The sequence below is a fragment of the Cottoperca gobio genome, chromosome 3 (assembly GCF_900634415.1).
Source record: "Cottoperca gobio chromosome 3, fCotGob3.1, whole genome shotgun sequence".
In the NCBI taxonomy this organism is placed as follows: Eukaryota; Metazoa; Chordata; class Actinopteri; order Perciformes; family Bovichtidae; genus Cottoperca; species Cottoperca gobio.
The window spans coordinates 13,691,044-13,717,946 of record NC_041357.1 but is presented as its reverse complement, the minus strand read 5'-3'; the positions used below and the strand labels follow the sequence as shown (position 1 = coordinate 13,717,946).

General features: G+C 40.2%; 1 protein-coding gene across 2 annotated transcripts in view; it reads left to right on the top strand.

The window, feature by feature from the left end:
* LOC115027289 (homer protein homolog 2) overlaps nucleotides 1-24,991 on the top strand; it is a 28,468-nt gene extending 3,477 nt beyond the window's left edge. For both annotated transcript variants that reach the window (XM_029460529.1, XM_029460521.1), the window contains exons 2-9: nucleotides 6,826-6,982; nucleotides 14,699-14,830; nucleotides 15,095-15,187; nucleotides 15,795-15,934; nucleotides 17,772-17,928; nucleotides 18,489-18,599; nucleotides 21,127-21,207; nucleotides 23,137-24,991. In XM_029460529.1, coding sequence (XP_029316389.1) covers nucleotides 6,826-6,982; nucleotides 14,699-14,830; nucleotides 15,095-15,187; nucleotides 15,795-15,934; nucleotides 17,772-17,928; nucleotides 18,489-18,599; nucleotides 21,127-21,207; nucleotides 23,137-23,325 — 1,060 coding nt within the window. In that variant the 3' untranslated portion in view covers nucleotides 23,326-24,991. The remainder of the gene's footprint in view (nucleotides 1-6,825; nucleotides 6,983-14,698; nucleotides 14,831-15,094; nucleotides 15,188-15,794; nucleotides 15,935-17,771; nucleotides 17,929-18,488; nucleotides 18,600-21,126; nucleotides 21,208-23,136) is intronic.
* The last annotated feature ends 1,912 nt before the right edge of the window (nucleotides 24,992-26,903 follow it).

Sequence of the window (26,903 nt, the reverse complement as noted above, 5' to 3'; positions counted from 1 at the left end):
AATGGGTCTCTTGGCTGCTTGGACAGGACAGTGGACTGTAAGCCTAATCGGAGTGCGTGTGCGTGTGTGTCTTCTGTCTGTGTTTGAAGGCCGGAGGGGAAGCTTGTAGAGGTGTAGTACGGGAGTAGAAGCAGGTCTTGCTATTTAGGAATCATGGGTAAATGAAAGGGGACATACTGATGGCGGATTGGACTTCTCCTCACCAGATGGTTGAGGCCATCTGCTGCCATGCTGTGCTTCTGTGGAGACTTCCTCACTCCCTTTTTCTCCGAGCTCTCAGATTAAGTTGGACTCTGCATCATATAGACTCAGTGTGGTGGAGGAGAACCTGCTGTGGTTGCTGGTTTGATTCTGGCCTTCTGCCTTTGTTGCATAAGATTATGTCTCTCTCTCACCAGTTCAAGGAGCTGTAGGCATGAAGTTGAACATTGGTAGTAATAATGAAGGTCACCTTTTAATTATTAAAAACAAGTGACAAAATCATTTGAAACGGACGGGAAGATTAAAAATGTCACAGAAATTATATTAGTATTTATTAGATTTTTTTTCAAGGAAGTATCTCCAACAAATGTAGACCAGTATGACACGGCAGAGGGTTTAGGCTGACTTAGGGTGTTAAGTTAACAGATTGCCTTTTTATTTTTGCCTTGCCATGAAAAATAAGTTTTCCCAGTTACATCTGACAGCATGGGGTGATTGCCATACCACATAAGACATTTAAGTATCTGTATCTGCTGGCAAACCTTCTTTGACATAGTTAGTAGAGCTCCGTGTTTTTTGAGATAAAAGCCCAGGTGGTGTTGTAGTGATGTCCTACTTTTCTCATTCCCTCAGACAAAACACCGCTCTCACTTATAAGGCAACTCTGCTCTTCAGCAGACCTCGCATGTAAAAATGACAGAGGCTCAACTCTGTTCATCTCATATATGCACAACATTGCACCGGCTAATGAGAATCCAAGTTATTAGATTTGGTTTGTTTACATTAACAAATGAATGCTGCTCTTTTATTCTTTTTTTATTTGCCATTTTCAAACAGCCTGTCACCAGATTTGTGAAACTTCAGACACATATTTTAGTTTCTCATTTTCCTTCTCTGAGAGATTTAGGAGAAGATGTTCTTTTATTACTCTGTTCCACAGAACAGCCAATTGTAACTTAGTTTACTGTCGTCATCACCAGCGAGTGAGGACTAATAAGTGCTCTGTGTTCCTCCACCTACTGTACTGTAGATATTTGACAAGTGAGTAATGCAGGGTTCGTCACTTAAGTTCTTTGAACAGACAGAAATGCAAATTCCTTCGATTAGTCAGACCAATTAAGTTCAAAGATGGCATTTTATACATATTCTGCTTGTAATATAATGATCCTAATTAATTGATGTAGCCTGGTGATTGTCTTGCTTTAGGGCCCGTCTTATGGAGACAAATTAGCCATCTTGAATTTGACACTTCAGCACCTGAAGTGGTGGACTAATGTAATGTGTTCACTGCCTGTAAATATGCACATTAGCGTGCTGAAAAGACTTGTAGTGTTCCCAAAGTTGTGTCCTTTTGTTAATAACGCTGTGTGCGGGACAGAGTGCGTTTTCACCAAGTCACTGACAACAGTGTGGCGCATTTGGATGAAAATGCCTGTCAAGGTTTGTCTTTTGCCTCTGGAGGATTCAAAGGGGGAAAACATCTTTATAAACAGGCCAATGAAGTCCCACTGGCGGAGAGATGTTGTCTCGCTAATGAAGAGATCCTATTAAAGCGATACGAGCTCATTCATATCAATGTGCCTATGGGTCTGCACCCAATAGTACCTGGCTGTACAGTTGACTAGTTTACTCCTCCTCAGCCCATTTCACACTCCAAACATGGTGTAAAACCCAGACATTATGTGTTGATACTATTGCTCTGCTGACCCGTTTAGAGGGAGACTTGACACCTCCGAAACAATACTGCCAGTTAAGAAAAAAACACTTATTTTACTAAAGTTTCACATGGCAAAGTTTATCTTGTAAAAGGAACAATTAAATATATATGTTATACTTCATTTTCAAGCCCTTCTGCATCGTCAAATGTCATTGTCTGGTAAAGTTACATTATGTTCACTCTCTGTAGGAACGTGAAGAATGTTGCTGAAGCTGCTGAGTGCTGATTTCTGTCAAACAGGCTACAAAGCCTGCAAAGCCTGTTCAGTGTTTGACCTCAGATTCCAAAATCACTTGTCAATAACATAATCAGCTGACGTGTGTCTCTTTCATTCGGACAGAGGTAGATGACGGTGATTGATGGGGAAAGTTTGTTTGGGGAATGAGCCTGGAGGGAATTGTTTTAACTCAGGAATCTGGATGAGGCTGTTTTCCAAAACATACCTGGAATGCAACATGACGGCAATCCCTCCCATTAAATTCACCATCCTAAACTCTTAGTTATAGAGATAGAAGCCACCTGCTGTTTTCACACTTTCTCTGAGGCACTGTGTCATTCTGCATCATCTTAAAATGTCGTCTTTAAGCAGCAGGATTATCCCTCTCTCAGCAAACTTCCCTTAAACTCTGAAGAATACAGTGTTTGGGTAAATCACAGGTAGTTCTCAAGCTTAGATTTGAAAGGATTTAAGAGCCAGGCAGGCTTAGTGGTGCATCACTCAAAATATTGCTGCTCGGAGGTATTGTGCAATTATTTAGCACGCTAACATGGCAGCCTTTTGCAAAAGTTCTCCTCAGAATTGAACCCATAAATGTTGGGTGTCATCATAACCTTTTGTGAAATAGATTAACTAAATGAAAAAAAGAAATGTTCATATCCTCAGGTCTGGCTGTCGGCGCATTCCTTCGTTTTTAATTTATTATTTTACCCCTACACAACACAATTGCTTCATCATCAGTGTAGATGGGCCTGAGGTGGGTGTGTAGGTGTATGTAGGCTTGACAATGCAGTGCTTACTCAAACCTGCCCCCCCCCCCCCCCCCCCCCCCATACAGAAACACACACACACACACACACACACACACACACACACACACACACACACACACACCTGTAAATTATTTAAAGCACCAGATGGGGACAGAGCACCCTACAGTCAGCTGGAAAAAGAATCCAGCGGTCATAAAGTCCCAAATGTCGTCTTCCTTTTTTTTATCCAGTAAAATCAATCCGCCTAATGCTTTTTATCTCGGAAAAGCAGATCACTGGATTCCACCAACAGTTGTTTGAGTGCATCCATGTGTTCAGCATTGGCCTTTCACTTCTCTTACCCTGCCAGTGTGAGCTGGCTCCAGACACGGCCGCTGCAAAGGTCAGCGTGTGTGTGCGTGTGTTGTAAAACAACAACAGTGATCTGTATAATGGGTTTTGTTGTTCCCGAAGCAGATGAAGACTGAGATTAGGCTTAAAATGGACAGTGCATTTATTAGGCTTTCATTTCGGCGAGAACCATAATCCCTGTAGAAGTAAAAGCTTTATTAGCTGATGAATTATCGCTGTCTGCCTGACATTATTTTCACCAGGACCACATCACAGTGCATTAAAGTACTACTGAGCTGAATGTCCCCTTGAAACTTGCTTTTACCTGTTGCTGTACTGCATTTCAACAACGGCACCATCTGTACTACATGTATGTGCTCATGTTCCTGCTAGCTTTAGCTGCTTGTTGTTTGGAATAATTTTAGTGACTTTTTAAGAACATGCTCTCAGATGATTTAGGTTTAAGCTTATTTTTTAATCATATCCCCATGCTCTAAAAATTCAATATTTGTAATGCGTGTGTGGTAAAGTGTAGCTGCTCGACGGCGTCCAGTTCAACACCCTTGTACCCACTAAACACATTTTATTAAAATCCTTCATGTCGTTAAAATAAATGGCAGGCCAAGACGAGAAAGCGGATAGAAGATCAGGATATCACAAGGTTTACGACACATGACCGATGTAGAAAGTTTGCTAGAAAAGCTCTCTACTGGCAGCGTGTTTTTAACCAAGTGAGAAGACCGTGTGCAGTAACTAATCACCAATTAATCAATAATACCTACGGAGAAAACACTTAAACAAAAAAGTACAGGACACCAAATAGCTTGTTGAGAAGAACAAAACGGGCCTACCTAGCTTAACCAAGACCACAACCTCAAAGGCTGTTGATATAAAACATTTCCTACCAACACCAGATCCAATAGAATCTCTGTGAGGAATGGATTTAGTCACTGAGGAAACTTAAATACTTGCAGAACTTTTACGTAAAGTTGAACTTAAGTGTAGTTTGACACACTTGCTGTTAACCAATTGCAAACCATCTTGAAGGTGTTGACTTTTGAGGGCCATAGAGGGAGAGTCCGAAATGAAGGAAGCTGGCATAATAGAAGTGTTGCAACTTCTGATTTTATATAAATTCACATGCACGTCGGGTCACCATTCACATTCCTGAAGTCGCTGTCCAACAAGGAAACACTTGTTTGTTAGATCTCAAGGATGCACACAATGCGCCTGGTGAGAAACACTAAATGTAAACATTGCTTTTGTTTGTTCACGAGAAAACATCCCACAGGGCACCTTAACTTATTGTTCGGTCAGCAATCAAGATTTCATGTAGAAAACGCATCATGATGCTTCAAGCACAAATTAATTAATGTTCCAGTTAGTTTTTGATGTGACCGTGCACTTAGAGCCATGGAGAAGACAAGGAAGAATATGTTTATAAATAATAAAAAGGAGAAGAAGATATCCGATATCTGCACATGCAGAAGATGCCACGCAGGACAAAGAAATACAATAAAAGATGACAAGATAAGAAGATGGAGATGAACACTGCGACAGAAGTAGATACAACTTTTTCAAGAAGGCTGTAAAAAGAAGTGTGAAGCAGTGAGTGCCTCGTAAACTTCACCCTGTCGGAAAGAAACATTCACTTCATTTTGACTTTCAGCAGGATAAGTACTTACCATCTGTCTGCCCCATATTCTTCATCTGCATCCATTATTGAGTTCTTGAGGTGTCCTCTGATCCCTCTCATCCAGCCACTCCACCTAATTATTGCTCGCTCTTGGAACCTTTATAGAGGAGCATTACCGCAACCACCTGCTGGATCCAGTCCCTGGAAAGCATTGCCATTAAAAGGTGCTTGTTCTTTCAGTGTCGAGTGCTCAGACATTTTGTTTTGAGCTAAGAAAATATATGCAGGTATGGTTATTTATTTATTTATTTTTACCACAAACTGCACTTAAACTACGTCCTAGAAATATTGTTGAATGGGACAACATGGCTCTGGATGTTAAATCTGGTAAAGCAAGAAAAGTAGTCTGACCCAACAACTTGTCTTTAAAATGTCCAACAGTAGTAAAGCGTACATAGATTTTGCTTCTGTAAAAAATTTAAATAAATCAAAGCCAACACAATAGCTGACCAGTTTAAGCATTCTGCATACAGTGCACTGTTCGCTTAGATTCCTTAAACAGAAAACACAGGAAGGTGAGAAGAGGATTTTCTGAACACATTTCACAACAGCTTTCAACTCAACATCCGAGGCAGGCTATGTTATTTGTGCATATGTGTACTAGAGCATAATCAGTGTCTAGAGAGAAAGAGAGGAGTCTGTGGGGTTGTGGATGTCATAAAGAGAAGAAACATTTCCTCTGTAGTTTTTCAGTCAACAATCGTTCAAGTTCAACAGGCGGTCTGATCCTGCTCTTTCACCCCCATGTTGATACTCTTCTTCTGAACAACACGGGCAGCGAGCTGCTGATTGCTGGGAGGCAGATCACTTCACCCTCTCAAAGATGGATGACATGATTTTGAGCTTTTCCCCATTACAATCATTGTTGAGTTGGGCTTTGATGACTGATTCCAATTCAGAATTGTGGGCAAAACACCCAGATCATTTTATTACTTTACTAAATCGATTGCATGGAGGACTCCGAAGGATTTGGATTCAGTAAGAAGATTCGCTACTGGAGTTGGATAAAATGACCAGACATGGCAGTCCCACTAGGAAGGATGTGAATACTGGCTACAATTGTTCACTGAGATTAGACAGACGTTCAGCAGCATTTTAATTGATGTATAATTCTCACGATGGTTGGCTTTTATTGCAGGTTTAATTTCAGGTTTCTTTTTTGAAAACATTATTTTACCGTTGCTGTTAATAGCTTTGCTCATCTGTCATTACTATGTTGGTGTGAAAGAACTCCATAACTGCTGGCTTGTCATGTTTTAATTTCACTTAAAATGCTCTTCCCATGAACTTGTCACGGGCGCTCAGCCCTGAGTGGCAAACACAATCAACCAAAGATAGAGCATTTTAAACTTTTCAAAAATGGTTAGGAGCTGTTGTGCAGTTTTTAGAAATTGAGAAAAAGTTTTTGCAGACTGCTAATGAGAAGAGAAGCAAAATCAATATTAAGATTCACACTATTGTCCCCCATTGTAGAAGACTCACTCCACATACTGTTAACCTTCTGATTCATCTCCAAGCCTTGGCATGTAGTTTACATTATCAGCATTTATTTAAATGTATGACAACAATTACTGATTCTGATTCTGGTATTGAACTCACAGCCTTCCGGTGTTTTGTCTGGAAGGCGTACCACTAGACCACCACATACAAGTGCACAGTCTCGCACAAACAACTAGATATGTGTTACTGTCGCCTGTGAGAGGGGAGGGTGGTGGATTTGGTTTGCTGTAAAGATTTAGTGTTTGTGTTGCATTATCACCTGCTTGTCCGGGCTGACACTCTCAGGACTCTGCAGCTCTGGAGACATAGCTCAGTGTCCCTGTCCCTGTAGTTACGTATTTTGAGTCTTATCCCTTCATAACGTCCCTCTCCTCCGTCTTCTGCTCTCCAGGGAGCAGCCGATCTACACCACCAGGGCCCATGTCTTCCAAATCGACCCAACCACCAAGAAGAACTGGGTCCCTGCCAGCAAGCAGGCCGTCACCGTCTCTTACTTTTACGACAGCACACGCAACAGCTACCGCATCATCAGCGTGGATGGATCCAAGGTATGTGTGTGTGCTTACTGTGTGGGAAGGAATTTTGAAGCATATTACATTACATCTGCAGTCTCTATTGATCAGCAACAACTTTACTGTGGACCTATTAATATTTCTGTGCTCTCCTGCTGCTGATGTGAGCACGGCTGCCCGTTTTCCCTCCAAAACTTCGTACTCATTACAACATCTGAGAAATCATTTAATTAAATCAATATCATGGAATTAATAAGGATATTTTATATTTAATATTGTTTGTTTTTAATGACATTCTCTGAATCATTGATTTGAACTGGTGGAGCAATTAGTTATTGTTTTCATTGTTTATTGTTTTTGATGAACTAAATAATGATTTAGTCTACAAAAGGTCAGAATAGTGAGACAGGGGGATGTCCCCGAACAGTCAGTCGTTTACTGACTGAGAGAAAAGCAGCATTTTCACAGTTTAAGAGCTGAAGAGTGTAGGCTCAGCATTATTTCTTGATGTTTGACGAATGATTAATCAATGATCAAAAATGTTGTCTATTAACTTTTGCTTAGACTTATTGATTAATCGACTAATCTTTTCGGCTTCAATTTCTACATAAATTTGTAGAACGATAATTAGAATCATCATCGTGACATGATTTGGCAAAAGGTTGCTATCACTCAGCCCTTATTGTAATGTTTATCAAAGTAAGATAAATGTTGTTTCCATGAGTGTCAGAGCAGCACAACCTGAAAAACAAGCAAACTTTATTCACTGTGAGCGTCTGTGATGTGCATTAGAAAGCACAACCCCAGTCAAAGTCCTCGACAGTGATTTTATTTTCTTAACCTGATTTTATGTTTTCTTTTGAATCCTGTTTTCATGTGTGTGGGATAACAAAGAATCACATTTGTTGGTTAACATGGACTGTATGTGAACATGCAGCTCATTATCCAAAATGATCTTGATTTGTCTTCACAAGAGAATGATGTTGAGATTAACTCGTGTGTTAACAGACACCATATGATTGTGCCTATGCACCATATTTACACCTCCTTCCTCCACTAAGTGAAAGAGTAGATTATGTGTTTCCATGGCGATCAGAGCCTACTCTCTGTGTGAAAGCTGGAGGAGAGTTATGACCGTTGTCAGGCAGTCACCTTTCGCACTATCTTAAATCACACAGATTACCTGCAGAGCCTTTTCAGGATCTGTTTGTGTCCTCATTTTTCGTCTTTTTACCACGCGCCTCTTTGTTTGGGTGAGGGGCCTGTTGGGTTCAGGGTTAGGATTACCAACCCAACAGCTGAAGTGGTGGGGGGGGTCTCAGGAACTCAATATAGATATATTTGAATGTAGAGTATTTGCATAGCTTGCATTTTCTGCCATTGCATAGGACTTCTTAACGGTGACAAATGAATGCAAGCCAGGAGTCCTCTCTCTGCTCTCCTATCATCCTCCCTGTCCTCTTGTCTCTACACTGTCCTGTAACCTTGAGTCTGTGTCATATAATGTCTGCAGGCAGCAGCTATATGTGAGCTATGAAGATTAACATTTAACATGAAATGTTATGTCAATTTAAATAGAGATGACTCCTGCTGATTTTAAATTTGATCCGTGTTTCCAGTTAATTTAAGTAAGTCAAAGTGATCGTGAGCAAAGTCACCGAAAGCAAGGAAATGTTGAGTCACATGAGATGAATGTTAAATATAGTTTGTATTATGCACACTAGCTGCAAGGGAGGCAGGTCTGTCCAGAAGAATAGTCTGCGCTGCTGTACACACTAACTTTGACAGACCGTCAGCTTGTATTCGTCCATCCGTGATGACGGCGGGCAACTCGCTGATGATGATATGGAAAGTAGAGGAGCATATCAGCACTTTTGACTCTCGTTCACCCTCAATCACACTTCTTATACAGCGACGTACCGCTGTGACCACCCAGTGAGAGGTGTTCGTTCTGTACTTCATGAGTGTGATCACTTTCCAGGCTAATGTAAAAAATAAAAATAAAAAAAAATCCTTCAGCTGTATTTATATGCGCGTTGCATATTCTTCTCTCTTACATCCTACTCCCTCTTTAACTACCTTTTAAAAAAAAAAATAAAAAAAAATAATAATAATGTTTTACTACTTCTCCCACAGCCAGTGTCCAAAATGAACATTTTGGTTCATGTGCCAAGGCCTGGTTAGCTAAAAGACATGTGCCTGCCAAGAATAGGAATTCAAATTCCTCTAAGTGAGCTTGTTAAATGTGTTTGTGGCTGGTAGGTTTGCCAGTTGTACAATTTTACCCACTTTAATGTATATACGGCAATATTACAATCTACAGCCACGTTTGTCTGTGCCCTGTGTTGTCTGCTGCACCCCAAGCACACCATATAGTTTCTCTACCTATGGGTCATGGCGTTTCGTTTCCACAACAAACTAAAAAAGAGCAGTTTCCACTGGGGATGAAAGAGACATGTCTGCGTGGCACTTTAGATTCCAGTATTTGCCCGACACACTTTTAAATTGGGGTTTGGATGAATCATTACAAATGAAGCTAGATTGGGTACTTTACTGTATTCCCGGCCATCACAATGAGAGCATGCACTGGGTCGATACAAGTCCCAAAACAATCAGCCATTAGGATTATAGTGCACTCACACCCAAGCTTTGATGCGCTAATGTGAACCTCCAACATCAGGAAGTTCTGTATTGTAAACAACTTTGCATATCACTGACTATTTTTGTCAGAGGAAAACAAAAGTGTAACCACAAATGTTATAAAGCACATGAATGTCATCTAAAGCACATGTATTTATGAACTTCTTCCAATGAAACGGCTGCTGTGCCTCGGCCGTAACCATAAATGGAAGAAAATGCAGTTTTCAGCCTCAGATATGGAGATTTCAGCTTTTATCCGTTTTTATATCATATTAAACAAAATATATTGTTTTGTCAATCCAAAACCAACAAATATTTAAAGACATCACCTTGGACTTTGAGAAACTGGGATTGACATGTTTCACTATTTTTGGATATTTTATAGCCCAAACGATTAATGAATAATCTAAACAAATGATTGGCAGATTAATTGCTCACAAAAAAATAATGGTGGTTAGTTGCAGCCCTAATCAGCCGACTGTCAAGACTCAAGGTAAAATCCTAGTAGAATCATAACTTTAGCCTTAGAAGCTGAATTCTTAATGCTGCTTATTGTGATGGAAATTGGCCACTTATTGTCTAGTCTCAAGTGTGTGTGTGTGTGTGTGTGTGTGTGTGTGTTGTATTTCTGTGGAGATAAGCGTGTAGGTCTCTGGGGATCTATGAAGGGAAGGGTGTTGGGGGTAACCAATAGATTACAGAGGAGCTGACATTCACACCCTCCAAATATCAACATTGCTTCGTGAAGCCCTGTGTATCAACATACGTAGATTCCTCCTGTCAGGGCAACTTCTTCATATTCACTTTACCCATGCCTATTTGCTTATGTTCAACCTGGACAGCCCATAGTTATGAAGGTAAATGTTAATGCTATGTAAGATCAGAGCTTTAATAATACAAATCATTTCTAACTTTTAATTTAGGCGTCCACTTTTATGATTGTGGAAAGCATGAGGGCCAGTTCAAAGTATGAAAGCCGATAGTTTATGCACAAATACAGAAAACAGCCTTCACTTGAAGATGGTGGTGGTGCACCCCCGACTCCAACTAAGTTGACCCCCCCCCCTCCCCCTTTGGAAACCAAACCTGCGTCATTGCCACCAGAGAACAGCGTGTTTTTGCAGTCCTAAAATATATGATGAGATTGAATGCATCAGGTCATTAAAGCGATTGGCAGACATACAAAAATATGTAATATTTCACTTCATCTCCATCACACCTCTGCTTGATGAGCAATTTTCCATTTTGCTGTCAGATTTGATGAGAGGACTATCATCTCTTCTTTCTTTGGCTGTGTTTTAGTTATAGCGCTGCTGCCAGCTCGCCTGTTCATCATCCTCGCAGCACATTTATCAACATTATTTTGGTATTTAAGTTTTTATCATCTTTATAAAAAAAAGCGACCACTGTGTAAAGGCTGTCCTTTTTGTCAGCCAGACAAGTGATACAGCTCTTTCCCTCCCATAAACTCCTCTCCCATGTTCTACATCTCCTATCTTTCTTACTGACTCTGCAGATTCTGTGCACTCTGCAGACACATAATCAGCCAAGGAAGATTTTTTTCTATTACCTCCTGGCTGTCTCGGAGTTTCTAACTGACCCTCAGGCCATTGGCCAGCCCAGCTTCGCTCTGCGCCTCCTGCGCCACTTGATCCACAGCCCGGCTCACAACCGGCACAGCTGCCAGCGTCACTCCGCTCTCCCTCCCTCTGTCTCCCCCTCCCACTCTCACTCGCTTGCTCACTCCGTCGTACACTCGTACATGCCAGCATACAGTCACAGAGCCCACGAAGATGGTGGCAACCAGGTAGTCCTGTGTGTTAACTCACAGATTAGTTGAGATTCCAAATCATTTGTATATGTTTCTACTCGTGTTCCAGTTTCAACCATAATCAATAACCTGTTCAAAGATTTGTTATGCGTAACGCTGGGCGATATGGTTGAATTCACTGTCAAAATATTATTTTAATTAATTAATTAAAAATTATTAAAAAAAGAAAAATAATGAAATTGATATTGACTTAAGTGATTAATGGTTTGCTCAACAAAATGGAAAAAATTGGCCATCACCATTTCCTAAAGGACACGGTGATGCCTTTAATGGCTTGTTCTGTCCGACTAGCAGTCAAAGACACTTAGGTTACAATCCTTAAAGACAAAGAATCCTAACAACGAAGAAGCTGGAACTAGGGGATGTTTTTTCTAATCCAAAGGCTCATACATTTCTGTTCAAGTAGTTCATCAATCAAAACCCTTCATATGTGTAAAACAAAAACTTCATTAACAATTTTGTTTGCTTTTATTTCAACTAACTTGAAATAATTAAGTCAATCATTGATTCATTGGGTTATGGTCCAGCACCGGTGTAGGCTTTAGGTCTGTAGTGTTGGGGTTCAGTGACTCACTGTAGCTTTACTTTTGTACCTTTCCACCTATAGGTTATTTTAAAAACAGGTTCATCTCGTCTCATTTGTACCAATTTCACTCATTTTTAAATGCCCATTTTATATCTTAAATTAAGAGTCAGTTAGCCTACATCAGTTTTATATCATAAAGATCTAGCAGCTCAGGCATATCAGCCCAACAAGGGACTAGTTAATTACCTCAGTTCAATGTTAAGTTGAATTTGATAAGACATTTTTACAACTTCAAGCAGCAGTTCTGAAAATGATATGTAGAGAAGGCTCTGACGGGGTTTTTCTAGCAATCAAAGGAGATGAAACTGAGAAGTAATTTAGGCTCTAATTGATCTATGATAAATCTGACAAACTTGAGGGTAACCTGCTTCAGTTTTTCAAAGGGAAACATGTATTTTGATTCATATACTTCTTCTTCTTCTTCTTCTTCTTCTTCTTCTTGAAATGTTGTTTAAAAGGTCGGTGTTGTCTGGTTACCTCATTCTTTTATTTTTTTTCTTCATTCTGCAGCGACGGCTCAGTTTCTTCACAATGATCATTAAAGTTTATCTTTACACTTCTCTTTTAGTAAGCTCTGTTAAATATGCCCTCAGCTGCTTGAGATGAGACGTGCGAGTGTTGCTCAGGCTTTGCTCAGGTCTCTCTTCAGGGGAATTTAGGTCACCTTTGTTTTGATAAAGCCTCTGAAAGAATGATGCCTTTAAAATCAAATTACCGACACCTTAGTAATTTGCCACTCTCCTTTATAAACCGTTGATGTGGGAATGCAGCCGGAATCAGTAGTTGTGACTCTAATCTTTGAGTATATGACACTGACTAAGGTCTTTTTCTGTGTCTGTGCAGTGATCTTTCTCTTGAATGTGCTCATGTCATCATTCTATTGGCGCAGTCTCTGCTTTTTTTGGTCTCTGTGTCCAGTCATGATGTGAAGCGTTTTAACACCTCAGCCACTGAAGAGATGGAGAGGGAGACTGTGGGGGCGTAGAAAACGACACAAGCCCGTCAGCAATTTGAATTTCTCGAGACCTGTGATCAGAGCCATGTTGCTATGAAACAAGGGCTGCACTGTGATTAAACTGTCTTCTATTGTTTCCTAATTGTTGTGGTAATTTGCATTTGCTTTTAAATTCTCTTATATCTTAGTAGTGAGATTGGGTTTGTGTACATAAGCAATAATAAATTAAAGCTGCTTGTGTTTACACACACATCTAGCTGTTCATATATGTTTGGACATGTACAGTGATGCCGTAAATACACATCAGAGCAGTCTGGTCAGGCTGAAATAAGACGTTTTAAGCGTCTATTGGTTTCGGCTGTCACTGCCACATGCACTAGTTACAATTATAGACTGCAACAAATGTTTTCTAGCAGCTGATTTAATACATAGCTGCAACAGGTGAACGTGTTCTGTAGCAAATATGGAGACTGTAATTTGACTACTTTGAGGTTGGTAGGTCAGCAGTCACCACTGCATAGTGTGTGTCTGTTTGTGTCAATCTTTTATTTATTTGCCGGCATTACATTTTTGTCAGCAAATCTTTATTTCACAATTGTGGAACAAAAATGACATATACAAATATCTGAAATGTTTTACATACATATAGTTTACACCTGCCCCAGCCACGTCATCCCATCGCCTGTGGCCTGTCATGGACTGCTGGACCATAACAAATTGAGTGGCGTGGTGTATGATGTTTCTATTCATGACCATGAAGCTAAGACTTTATTTGCGCTTCCGCATGGAACCACGTCTCCAAGTTGGAATATTTTGCATTATAACATTTTGTCTTGTCATCATTATGTAGTAGCAAAGTCTGTTCGTGTGGCATGTTCTTACCTGTCAATTCAGACAAAACTTTGGAAACTCAACCCCAAAAGTCTTGAACAGAGGGGCACTCCCACATCATGCGTTAAGAGCTTCCCAGTTAATTAAGTTGGCACAAGTTAGAGTCACTTTGAGCTTGTTTCATGTGAAATCTAGTGGCAGGTATAGTAAACTCTGTAACGTATCTTAACATGACAAGTGTGTGTGTGTGTGTGTGTGTGTGTGTGTGTGTGTGTGTGTGTGTGTGTGTGTGTGTGTGTGTATAAATGTTTGTGGATATAAGATGGATTCTTTGATTCCTTTTTAAAATAATGAGACATTTGCCATCCAGCATCATGAATTTATATTTGATTTCTATGCTTTTAATGTAAAACATGTTTCCCTCTGTGGAAATGAAAGAAGATAATTACTCTTTGACTACATCCAAAGATTTCTTTATATACAAAATAGCTTTGTACTGTAGAGAGGCTCTCAAACATACATATGAGTCAGATGCTTTTTATGAAGTGGAAGAAAAAAAACAATAAATATGCCAATTGTAATCAAACTTGTCAGTGTGGGCATGTTGAAAGACATGGACAGCAGGATATTACAGATTGTCTCTGTATGAATGGAGCTACAATAGGGGATTGTCCTTTACTAAATCAATAGGACTATTCATCATGTGAATGCAGCTGCTGGAGCTCATTCTTTAATGTCTTGGCTGTACAAGACACACTCTTCAAAACCCAGCAGCAGGCATCTTTCTGAGGGAGTGTGTTAGTCAGGTGCACTTGAGAGCCATGTTGGAAGTCTATACATCTGCATTGGTTATCAGTTTAATCTCCAATAGGTCTAGGACATTAATGATATGTTGTTATGTCCTAACAGGTGATCATCAACAGTACCATCACACCCAACATGACCTTCACCAAGACATCGCAGAAGTTTGGCCAGTGGGCGGACAGCAGGGCCAACACTGTGTTTGGACTGGGCTTCGCTTCGGAGCAGCAACTGGCCAAGGTGAGGAGATGAAACATTCACATGAAATCACAAAAGCTTCTATAAAGCTTAGAGACATTCGATTTTTGTATTTGGCCTAAAACTGGAATTTAGGTGGGGAAATTAAGCAGAAAATGATTTAAGGGTATACCTGATTCTTAAATCATCACTTTTACTAAATAATTGGCTCCATGATCTCCCCAAAAGTTTTTAAGATGAGCCACACTGTGTATGGCATTTCTGCTTGTATTGTCACTAATCATCACGTGTCTGTCATATTTTCAGTTTTCTGAGAAGTTCCAGGAGGTAAAAGAAGCAGCCAAGCTAGCAAGGGACAAGTCTCAAGACCAGGGGGAGACATTGAGTAATCACTCCCAGGTACATTGTATATGAAATTCTGATTCAACACCTCTGATGTCCTACTGTCTCCTCTACAGTCCCTTCGGCCTCTACACAGAGAAAACTATCAACATTACAGAAATAATAAGTAATTCAAGAGAAATCATTTGTGTGAATTGTCATAAAAGAAAGGTCAAGGGTCATCATAAGGTACAAACTACCTGGCAGGCCCACAGCAATTGAGAGGAAAAGGAAGTCAGTGAGTGTAATAAAACAATAAAAGTTTCTCAGTTCAATACAAATGATCCTAAACTGATAATTCTGTCAGTGAGTAAACCACATTGATTGGACGTAGATCCAGCAGTCTGGTCTGCTCTCTGCCTGCACTGACTCCAGATGGCACAAATCAGACTCACAAAGCTGCTGGGCCATATGACATGATAAATACTGGCATCAGTTTTACCTCACAACTCTGCTGTCATAGCTGATGTGTCCAAGGTGTTTACAGTGTTTCGCCAATAGAAGCCCAGGGCCCTTTTTCATAAACAGATATTTATTAACACATTTAGGAATTTTTAACCCATCAGATCTTATCAAAGCTGCAGTTAGACTGAATCAAAACCTGTCTCCCTCTCTCCCATACCAGGAGTCTGGACGTGAGACACCCTCAAGCAACCAGGCGTCCAGCATAAATGGGACAGATGACGAGAAAATCTTTCATGTCGGTCCAGAGACCGCTGTGCTGAAGACCGAGAACGAACATCTCAAGAGTACCATAGAACAGAGGTAAGGTTCACTTTCATGGAAACCTCAGAAGAACCTCTTTAATGTGACGTGCATCTGAATGTGTTTCCCCTCTTCGTGATTTAAAATCATGTGCCACATAATCTCACAATACAGCAAATGTCACTTAAAGGGGCAATGAAGGGCAATCATATCATTTTAACTCCCAACAGCTCCTGATCCCTTTCACGCTCTTTTCTTTCTTTCCTCGTCTTTTAATTGTTTCAGCACCAAACTGTTCAAATGTTCTCCCTCTTCATTTTATTGCTGCTGTATAGGATATCATGTCCCCAAAGGGCTCAGAAATAATCTGATCTAATCTAAAGAGTGACACTGCTCTCTCCACCATTTGGTTATATGCCCTTTATAATCCAGATGCTGAGTGTATAAATTGGTAAATGCATGAAACACCAGATTTGGATCCAGATGGGATTAAAATGACCCAAGGGTATCAGAGTCAACAGTGACTACAGTGAGCTAATTTAGCCAGAATTAGTAGCAACAGCAAAATCACTGAAGTACTTGGTCCAGATGGGATAAAAAGCCCTCAGGTAAAAAAAACAACAACCAATTAGCAGACCTTTCCTGGCAATACTTAAGATTCACACACAAGGAAATAATAATTAAATGAACATCTGCATGCTGCACGAGTGGTGTCGGTAAAACTTTATTTTCCCGTGATTCTCAATAATTTGCCCAGAAAGAAACTGATATATAATAATATAATCTTTCTAAGGTTCCTGGACAGGACGATGTAAATTGGTACCAATTATATTGAAGATTGCTGGTGTAACCTCTAGAGTCTTTTAGTCAGTACACAGCATGTAACATGTGCATTTATCTACAGGAATAAGTTACAAAATGAATAAATAATTGTTTATTTATTTAAAATCTTTATAGTGTCTAATGATACATTGAGGGAGAATATACAGTATCGTATCACTTATGTATAAAAATATTAATGAATATATACTCGTATTGAAGTTGATATTTATCCTACAAGAAGCTACATTTATATATTTCTCTCTTCTCTATTTCTTTGTGGCCTTTCTTACTTTTATTGGTTGAAGTTAACCTTATAAGAATGATGACTGCGGTTGACCCGGAAGATATAAATAAGATGTAAATTAGGACCACATGGGAGTTTTTCCAGGAATATTCTATGATAAGGAAGTTACAGATCTGTAAAATAAAGGTGTCATTGTGTTTCAAACACTGATCCTAAAACAAAATGTTCTTAAAGGAGAAACATTTCTTTCAACCCAGTGCATCAAGCTTACATGTATCTTTAAAGTGCTCCAGGTTGTGGTAAAGAAAAACAGTTTGGTCGACCATTGCTCTCCGTCTTTGTTGACCATTTTCCATGCCTTCATAAGGCCTTGAGATTTTCTTTTGTGGAAGTGTGTCACCTCAGTGAAACGGCTGAGGAATGCAGAATGCTACGGTGCAAGTCTATCTGCATTTGATGGAGAGCAGCACACTTCAAACCAGCCATGCATAAGGAAGGGAACAGCGGTGCATACTAAATATACATCACAACCCCTCTGACCTCATTGATAAGATAGAAACACACTGGTGTTATGAAAAGATAACAAACTGTGTGTTGTTTCATATCAGGGCTGCAGCTCATTAAATCTTTGAGACTTTTACCACTTATTTATTTTATGATCTAAATATCTCTTGACAGTGTGATGTACATCACCGCTAATTAAATAATCATGACTGCAAGGATTTTGTAGCATTATGTGTCATGTCAGTGGGCACACGCCCGAGGCATTTCAGCACTAACCTGTCTACATTTTTCCTCCATTAATAACTCTCTGTCTCTCCTGTCTGACAGCACCACCAACGCCAAGAAGTGGGAAACAGAGCTGCAGACTTTAAGAGAAAATAATGCCAGGCTGGTGGATGCACTGCAGGAGTCTTCTGCTAATGTAGAGAGCTGGAAGAAACAACTCGGTGCCTGCAAGGAAGAGAGTGACACGCTCAGGGAAAAGGTAATGTTGTAGTTAAATAATCTATACAAACCCATCGATCCTGCTTGCAGAAAAAGTGACGCGTTAGAAACACTGTTTCCTCTTTTATAAATGAGTTAATTATCTGTCCTAGGTAGATTAATCTGTTATTTAAGATCTGTATAGGCGGATGATTGAGTCCCTCACCAAATTTAGAAAAATCTCAAGTTTCTCCAGTTTCTTCACTTTGAGCGAGCAAAGTACTGTGCATTTTATCAGTGTTCCCTGCACCAGAGGCCACTATAAATAGAATCATTTTAGTTTCATAATCAATGTGGGCTGTTTCTGCAGCTGGGCTGGTGTTGTAATGGTACTCTTCGTTTTGTAACATGTTGCTAGTCTTTGTGTCTAATTGCTAGTGTCAGTTTTCAACATGACATCACTTATAATATTTAGGATTCAACAAATGCAACCTAAAAATATGTATGATGGCTAAACAAAATGTAAAGAAGTTCCTAAAACCTGTTGACCTCCATTGTTTTTACTTTTCACAATAAAAACTTGGCATTTTTCAAAACAACTTTTTTCCGTTCTGTGTGCAGATCACGGAACTAGAAGCTCAGTGTAACGAAGCCAATGAGGAGAAGCAGAGAAACGCCCAACTGTCTGTACGAGTGCAGGAGCTGGAGACCGAGCTGCACGAGAAAGAGCAGGTGAGACGTCAGTTTGTCTTGAAACAACGGGGCCACTGTTGATGCCAGGGTTGTCTGTAAAGTTTGTGAAAGCATGTTTTTATTTGTAAGGGAGGTGGTATTGTACCTTGAAAGTTCATGATTCACTTTCATCAAGACAAAATCACAGTTTTCATCAACACTCCTGAAGTTACATATCTACTTTCTCTTCCGCTCTCCAACATTGTATTGCGTTTCCTCACTGTACACCAGCTCTTCGCCTCTTGTTCTTACTTAGTGCCACTCCTCTCCCTCAGGAGATGATTACACCTCAGTAGGAAATGATAGGTTTTTTGGTGGGATTTTGGATTTTTGACCTGCCCAGTTAAACCCAGACCTTTCTACTCCCGAATGTTTTTCTTTCAATTTCCTTTTATCTTACTTTGTGTTCTGCAATAGTCTACTGGGGTGATGTTAATTCATCAGCTGACTTTGTCTGAAGTCAGAGCATCAGGGAATTTGCTACATCGCCTTATGTCTACTGCATCAGTCATCTATAATCCAAACTAGATGTCAGCTCAGCGGATCCTATGGTGCTGTTATTTCTAATGAGGACGAGCCCCACACGGCTACAAAGTCTTTTGACCTTTGCTCATTACTGGTTAAATGCTGTTTTTTTTGTCTGCAGACGAATTATTAGGACATACTGTACTTCTGGCAATCTCTGAGTCTCGCTGCCTGTTTTTGATAGTGACTGTCTCCCTACCGACGTCATGATAGGAAGACAATCAGCCACATGAGGGGAACCGATTTAACAAAACAAACTCATTAAGAGGAAAATAGTTGATAAGTCTGTATATATTTTTGTTTCAACGGCAAACTAAAGCATTTCAGTCTGTTTCTCTGTTCAGTGGCTTTTATATATTGTACATAGTGGAAAGAGATTCTGTCACAATTTCCCAAAGCCCAAGATGGCGTCTTCATCAGTCCTTAATATTTAATTTTCGGTTTATCTGCAGAATTTCTTCCTTGATTATACGTTTCGTATATAAAACACCAGAAAACAATGAAAAATGCACATCACAATTTGCTCAATGTGATGTCATGAAATGTTGACATTTGTTACTACAAATGTACAATAATGCAAAGACAAAGAAAAGCAGCAAATTCTCACATTCGAGAACCTTCAAGCGTCAAAGTGTAGCAAAAAGGGTTAATCGATTATCAGTATTTGTTGCAGATACATTTTCTGTTGACTCTCTAATCATTTGTTGTTGCAAAATAATGATGTTTATGGCTCTGCTGCGTAAAGACCCTTTTTAAATTCCCAGAGGTAAACCGTGTGTCTGGGATATTCTTGTTTAGCACCTGGCAGCCTGAGTATTAATAGAACATGTAAATCTTTCCTTGGAGAGCCGTATGTCTTACACAACAGCAAGAAAACAGTTCAAAGAGCCGGAGCTGATTTTGAAAGATTATAAGCAAAGAATCATTTCCATTGGGGGCTTCAGCGTTTTACAGTCCTGTGCATCAGCCATAACGCTTCTAACAGTGACCGAGGAGCCTGCAGAAGGAAGTCTCATTGTTTGCAGAGCACTGATACGGCAGACGGCCCACAGAGGCTCATCTGCCGAGTGACTCACCCCCGTCTAGAAATGCACACGCTCAACTCCTCCAATTAAAAAAAGTGCAGATGAATTATTAACAATCACTGTGGTGTTGACCCCAGCGCTGGCCAGACGTGAACTAACCGAACAAAGCTGCGGCAGGTGACTCCAAAGACTCGGCCAATTATTACTTGGTGTGGAAGAGCTTGGAGCGACTCTATAGATGCTATGAAACTACTTTGCGTGTGTGACTTAAAGCAGCAGAGGGATTCAGCTTTCAGAGCGATAATAGATGTTTAATTGAGTAGAGAGTATATATGTAAGCACAAGGCAGAAAAACATGGTCATGGCCTCCGTATTCATTTTAGTCTGTTTTTCTTTCTTTACCCTTTTACCTTGATTTTCATTGTTCCTTACCTGCTTTGTATGTCTGCCATCAATGTTTGGTACTGCCTGAAAAGGTCTCTGTAGCACAGAGTATCAGAAGGCTGGATTTAAGTGCACGATATGTACTTTTCTTTCTTAACTCTTGGATCAGATAGTTTCTCATTTAAATAATAACTTTGTCATTTGTTTACATTTTATTTAGACAAAGTTCTTGTTGACATGCTTCATAACCTTCAAAGGAATAGTTTGACATTTTGGGAAATATGCTTATTCGCTTTCTTGCCCACAGTTACATTAAAAAGGTCGATGCCACTTTGTTTGTAAATGTGAAGCTGAAGCCAGGAGACGGTTATCTTAGCTTAGCATAAAGGCTGGAAACACAAAAGACGAATATGAACCCTTCTCATATTCTCTTTTGTGTTTCCAGCCTTTATCCATATTCTCATCTAACTCTGGGCAAGAAAACAAATAAGTGTGTTTTCCCCATATTTCCTTCTTTTGTTAAATGTTACAGAAAGAATCAACATGATATGTTTTGCTGGCTTTTGAGTAACTGTTTTTTCTATCTACTCCAGGAGCTGGAGAACCTGAGGAAGCAGGCGGAGATAATCCCTCAGCTCATGGCGGAGTGCGAGAGCATCACCGCAAAACTGCAGGTACATTCAAAGCACTCAGGAATCCCCCAGACCCCACATTTTCTCTCTGATGTGATTCACAGCAGAGTATAAAGGCTCGAGCTTACATCACACGTGAGTACATGATGTCTGTGACAGCGAGAGAACACACAGGCTCTGAGGCGTAAGCAACGCTTTCAGACGGAGGTAAATAATGAGTTCCTATTCACCATTCTGCCTGAGGGGGCCGGTGACACAACATCCCCATCACATGTCTCTCTAACGCACATTGTGGTTACTGTATCTAAAGGTCCATCCCCAGTACAACACTGAGTGGATTATTGCCTCTTAGAAAAGGTTTCCTCTTTCATAGATACTGCATCTTTGTCTCGGCTTATTCGTTTTCTAGCAGTGCAGATTTTATCTGTTTTGCTGTCTATGAAAACTGCTAAAGTTGTTTGAGAGCTTTAATGACGGAGTCTGATAACATTTTTGTTGAGTGCGAGAATCTACTGTTGCCAAAACCAATACAGATTCACGCCCTTTACCTCCCGTCTTCCTTGTAACAAAGAGAGCACCTGTTCATCAAGTCTGATTCACCATTGAGTAATATCCGACTTTCTGTAAAACCAGAAGTGTCAGGCTCGGTGAATGACTACGCTCTGTAGGTGCCAGGTTTTTGGCACAAGCTGAATGATAGTGACGCTCATCTCGCCCTTTTCTTCTGACTGACTCAGATTTTATCATCCATGCTGTCATGCATGTGCTGCTTTTCAAGCCGGGGCAGGGAGGAGAATAAAACCAACAGTGGCATGCCTGAAGTTTTTGTGCTTCACAAAGCTCGACCGCCTGGTTTGTTTCTGCAACAGCCGGCTGGATGAATGACGGAGACAACAGAACCGGCGGATCAGAAGTTTATCTAACCAGCTACCCACACTGAGGAGAAGCATAGACAATGGGATTTCTCAAATACCTCCGTTTATCCATAATGAAAACTCAGCCACAGCCCGTTCACACAGAAGTTGTTGGGTGAAGTAAAACAGTTGTGGCTGTAGCAGTTCTGTGGCTTCTTTTTTTAATTAATCCACTTACTTTACCTCTGTGTTTGTGGTCATGGCTCCTCTCTATTTAAAGACAACACCCCACGTGGGGATCAGGTTTCAGGAGTCAGCTGGAAGATACAGTCACGCAGGCGCAACACCCATTTAGCACTCCTATTTTAAACCCCTCCCTTCAATGGTATCTTTGACATTAATGTGTCACTCCTGTCGCCTGCTAGTCTGAAAGACTTGCTTTACCCTCCCATCCACAACTCCAAAATATACTTTTCCTAAATGTAAAGCAGGGCTGTCGTGATATCAGATTTTCACTACACGATTATCATGACCAAAAGAATTCACGTAACAATTTTATGGCAATATCTATAGAACATTTGAAAGTCAAATTTATATTTAACTTTGCCAAAAAAAAGAGACCAAACGCAAGATAAACAAATGAATTACACTTATTAGTGTGTGGGGCGTTGGGGGTGGGAGACAAAGTGAGAGTGGGGAAAAAAGGAAATGATTTAAGAGGCGCTGGATTATTTACACAATATTAGTATATGTGTATTATTATTAACAAGATATCAATATTTCATTTTTTAAATATCACGGTTATTGCCAACACTGGTATATCGTTACACCCCTAATGTAAAGCTTGGTTTTCAGTCTTGATGATGTAAATAGGGATTTATTTATTGCAGCTGTTCCCCAGAACTCAGTGCAAAGCAGTGAAATGCTGGTTTGAACTGCTTTTATCTCATTTTGAAAGAAGCTGTAAGAAACTCTGTCTTAAGTTTGGCGTCTCTAAGATAAAGACTAAATAACTGCTACATCAAATACATCCCTCTTAACAAACTTATTTGATTTCCCTTTATCCACCATCTGCTGTATTGTAACTATTATTGTTTTGCCTAATATCCATCCACAGACTGCTGAGACGAAGAGCAAGGAACTGGAGGGGAGGACAGAGGGTCTTCAGCTGGACATAGACGACAGTCAACAGAAGCAGGCCAACATGAAGGGCGAGCTGAAGAAGTTCATGGATATGCTGGATGGAAAAATAGACGAGCTGCATGAGTTCAGACAGGGGCTCTCCAAGCTAAGTGTTGATAACTGAGTTAAGTGGCACTGAGCTGAAAGGGTCAGAGGTCAGGTACGGAGGATTCACTACAGTTTGTCTTCAGGGCAGAAACTATGTGGCACCTTCTCCCCCAAGGTGACGTCCACTCAGACACTATCAGCTTTGGCTTCTAATAAACACTACCATGTGAGAAAGAGATGTTTTTGAAGAGGGAGAGGGAGACTGGCAGGAGGAAGGCCAGCGTGCTTCACCAAATGGCTCCATTTTGTGCGCTGGCATTCTGAAACTAAATCAAGAGTCACACTTTGAGCTTACTCATCCGTTTCTGTGGGGGGGAAACGGCTTTATAAAGGTGGTGGTGGGTTCTTAGATTCTGTCCATATGTCTTTTTTTCTGAAGGCTGCAGCACTTCTTCACAGGCAGTCTTTGCTTCAGAATAGAAGAGGGGTCTTAAAGGGCTAACATGAATAACACACAATGACAATGCTGTTCAGCATCACTCAAGTAATAATTGGTGTGAATCCTTGTGGCCCCCTCAGAGAATTAGAGATGAAATCTTTCTACAGACTGTCCTTGCTTTTGCCTCTCGTCTATCTCAGGTGTGTAAGAAGACAGTTTGCACTTATTAAATTATATGCACATACATGACAAACGGCCGTGACACAAAGTGCCTCCAGGTGAGTCTCAATCTACCTGGCAAGGAGAACTGGCCAAGTGATGACCATCACCATAATAATAACTTTTTGTAAGAAAAACTAATAAAGTGAAAAGAAAAAATGCAGGCAGACGAGCCAATAAGGATGTTAATGGATGTTAATGTGGTGATAAACTCAAAGGATGAAACGGATGTTTGCACAAACACTAGTCTGAGGAGGGACCGCAGCAGGAAGTCATCAACTCTCTCGTGAGTGTTTTTAGTAAACACTCCTTTTGATTATATTTGCATATAAGAAGCGCTCCTGTCTCAGGAGCTTTCCTTCTGAAACATCCAAAAATAATAATCGGTACCCAATTTTTCCAGGAGTGTAGTGTTCGGAGGACTTTGTGTGTGCGATTGTATTGGTCTCCAAGGCTGTTGATGTGCTTCCTACACACATTAGTTTTTGTTATGGTGGTGGTTATTTTTGGGTGAGGGGACTTGGTGCTGCTCGATGGGTGAATAATGTGAAAGAGTACTTCACTGAAAACATTTAGATGGCATGGGCCTTTCACTAAAACCCTGTCAGATTCTTGGTTTTTGTTTTACATATTTATTTTATTTTGGTGCCTCTCTGTAACTAGTGTTTCTAGAACATACCAAGTAAATCAACCTTAACCTAATGTCTCTATAGATGTACGATAATATATAAAATATACCAAACTGTCAGGGTTCAGAGGTTTTATAATTGAGTTTTGTTTGCAGGATGGTGTCGCAGCTGCTTTTTGGGAAGTCCATTTGTAACATTTGAAATCAAAGGCATATGTTGTAGTGGCATAATTACTGGGTAGTACTATGATGTTATAAGTATATTTTTTCATCACTGTTTTGATCTATGAAGGGACATTTTGCTTCTCTCTTTGTTTAACTCTACTGTTCATAAGTCACCTGAACCTGGAACACAGGATCCTTCCCTTTGAACCAATGCCTCTTGTGCACTTTTGTGACTCCTGTTCAATATTGTACAATAGAACTGACAATTGTTAAAATTTAGTTTAAATACAATGCTGAGTACAGTGTCTTTTTTTTTTTTTTTAGTTCCTGTAATGGGCCACACTTTTGCGATCTACAGAGATGGGTTAGTCGCAAATCAGTATTGTGGGTTATGTGTAGGAAACTTAAACTGTTGAAGCTTGCAAATATGCTGACATTAAAGTCTTGAAGCATTGTTTCCCTGGATGAGAAGTTCAGAGCAGGAAGTGGAATGAACCTACAGCACCAGGGCTGCATCCCGTCGAGGCTCGAGTACAAAAGCTCCACCACCGCACGTCTTTTTCTCTGTTGATTTACATCACACTAAATATAGCTGTAATCCTAACAGACACACGTAACCAAAGCGGAAGAAGGGATTTAATTACAGTCAGGGACACTTATCAATTTTTTCAGGACAAATAAAGCACTGAAAAAACAGACATGAGCTTGTTTGAGGGACGGAAAAACCCTTAAACTCAGTCATAGCACCACCAAGGAAATAACTGCAGGGATGGATCAGGGGACATGTTGCCTTGGCAACTTAATCCCACTCACTCCTGTTTGTTGTGGATAACTGAATGATTGACAAGAAGTATGGATCCAGAGCAATCACCCATCAATTAATTTTTTCATTACCCGAGAGTCGGTCATCTTTCTCAGCCAATGAGACTCCTTGACGTTGATCTCTCTTTAGCCTGTAATTGTTTCACCTTTAGAGATCAGCTGGTTGGCACAGGTACATCTGGGTGGAAGATTTACCAATATGCAGAATAGGCACCGATTTAGGGCTGAAATGATAAATGAATTGACCAATCAGTTGTGATTAGCTGTAGGACTAATTAATCTTTTTTATTATTAAATTAATTGTAGGTGAAAAATCTATTATTGCTTTATGAATTGAACAACGATTGACTAATTTTGAGAACATTTTCTGGGTCCATCTTTTTCAATCTGAGAAGCTTCTCGCCTCGTCGTACTGAACTGAATGGACCTGAAACGCTTTAATCAACTATTTTGATAATTATTGAGTCACTCACTCTGTCCAGCCTCTCTAATGTGGAGCTGGCTTAAATGATAGTAAACTGAATATCTTTGGGTATAAAGCTAAAAAGCTAATTAGCAAGTTAACAAGCTAAACTAAGTTAACAAGCTAAACATCAGCATTTAAACCTCGTCATTGAGATGTTAGCACTTTAGCATTTAGCTCAAAGCACTACTTTCAAGGTTAATTTATTTTCATTGTACAACTCAGGGTTGCTCAACGAAATTCAGTTGTAGTCCCTTTATGCTACACAAGAAAAACATGACAAACATGGTGTTTGACTCTTACTGTGGGCTCTGGATCTTGTCATTTTTCACATAAAAAAACAAAAGTATGAATTCATTAAATTAAAAAAAGAAATCTCACTCAAATTGAAACCGAAGCAGTGATGCGGCAAAATGTTCATGTCTGTCTCAGCAGAGCTCATTGTGTGACTGGTGATGAGTGGGCGAGTTGGTGAAACATTAAGAGACTATGCTGCTCTGTACATGGGAGAGAGAGCGAAACAGAGATGGAGAGAGAGCGAAACAGAGATGGAGAGAGAGCAAGACAGAGAGAGACAGTGAGTGAGACAGACACAGATGTTGAGAGAGCAAGACAGTGAGACAGACAGACGGACACAGATAGTGAGAGAGACAGACAGAGGTAGAGACAGACAGTGAGAGACAGAGAGGTAGAGACAGAGAGATGGCACTGCAGGCCACTACATCGAGACTTCCTGTTGCCATAGTAACAGGCTGCGGAATTTCATGTTGACATTCGATCGGCGGGTTTTGCCATGTGTGTCTTCCCCGAGGTGCACGACCCGTCTTCCACCTGAATCACCTGGATGATACCGATAAATTGCACACACACGCAGGGAGCAGCAGCCCTGGAAACAAGACGACTTTGAAGAGCAAGAAG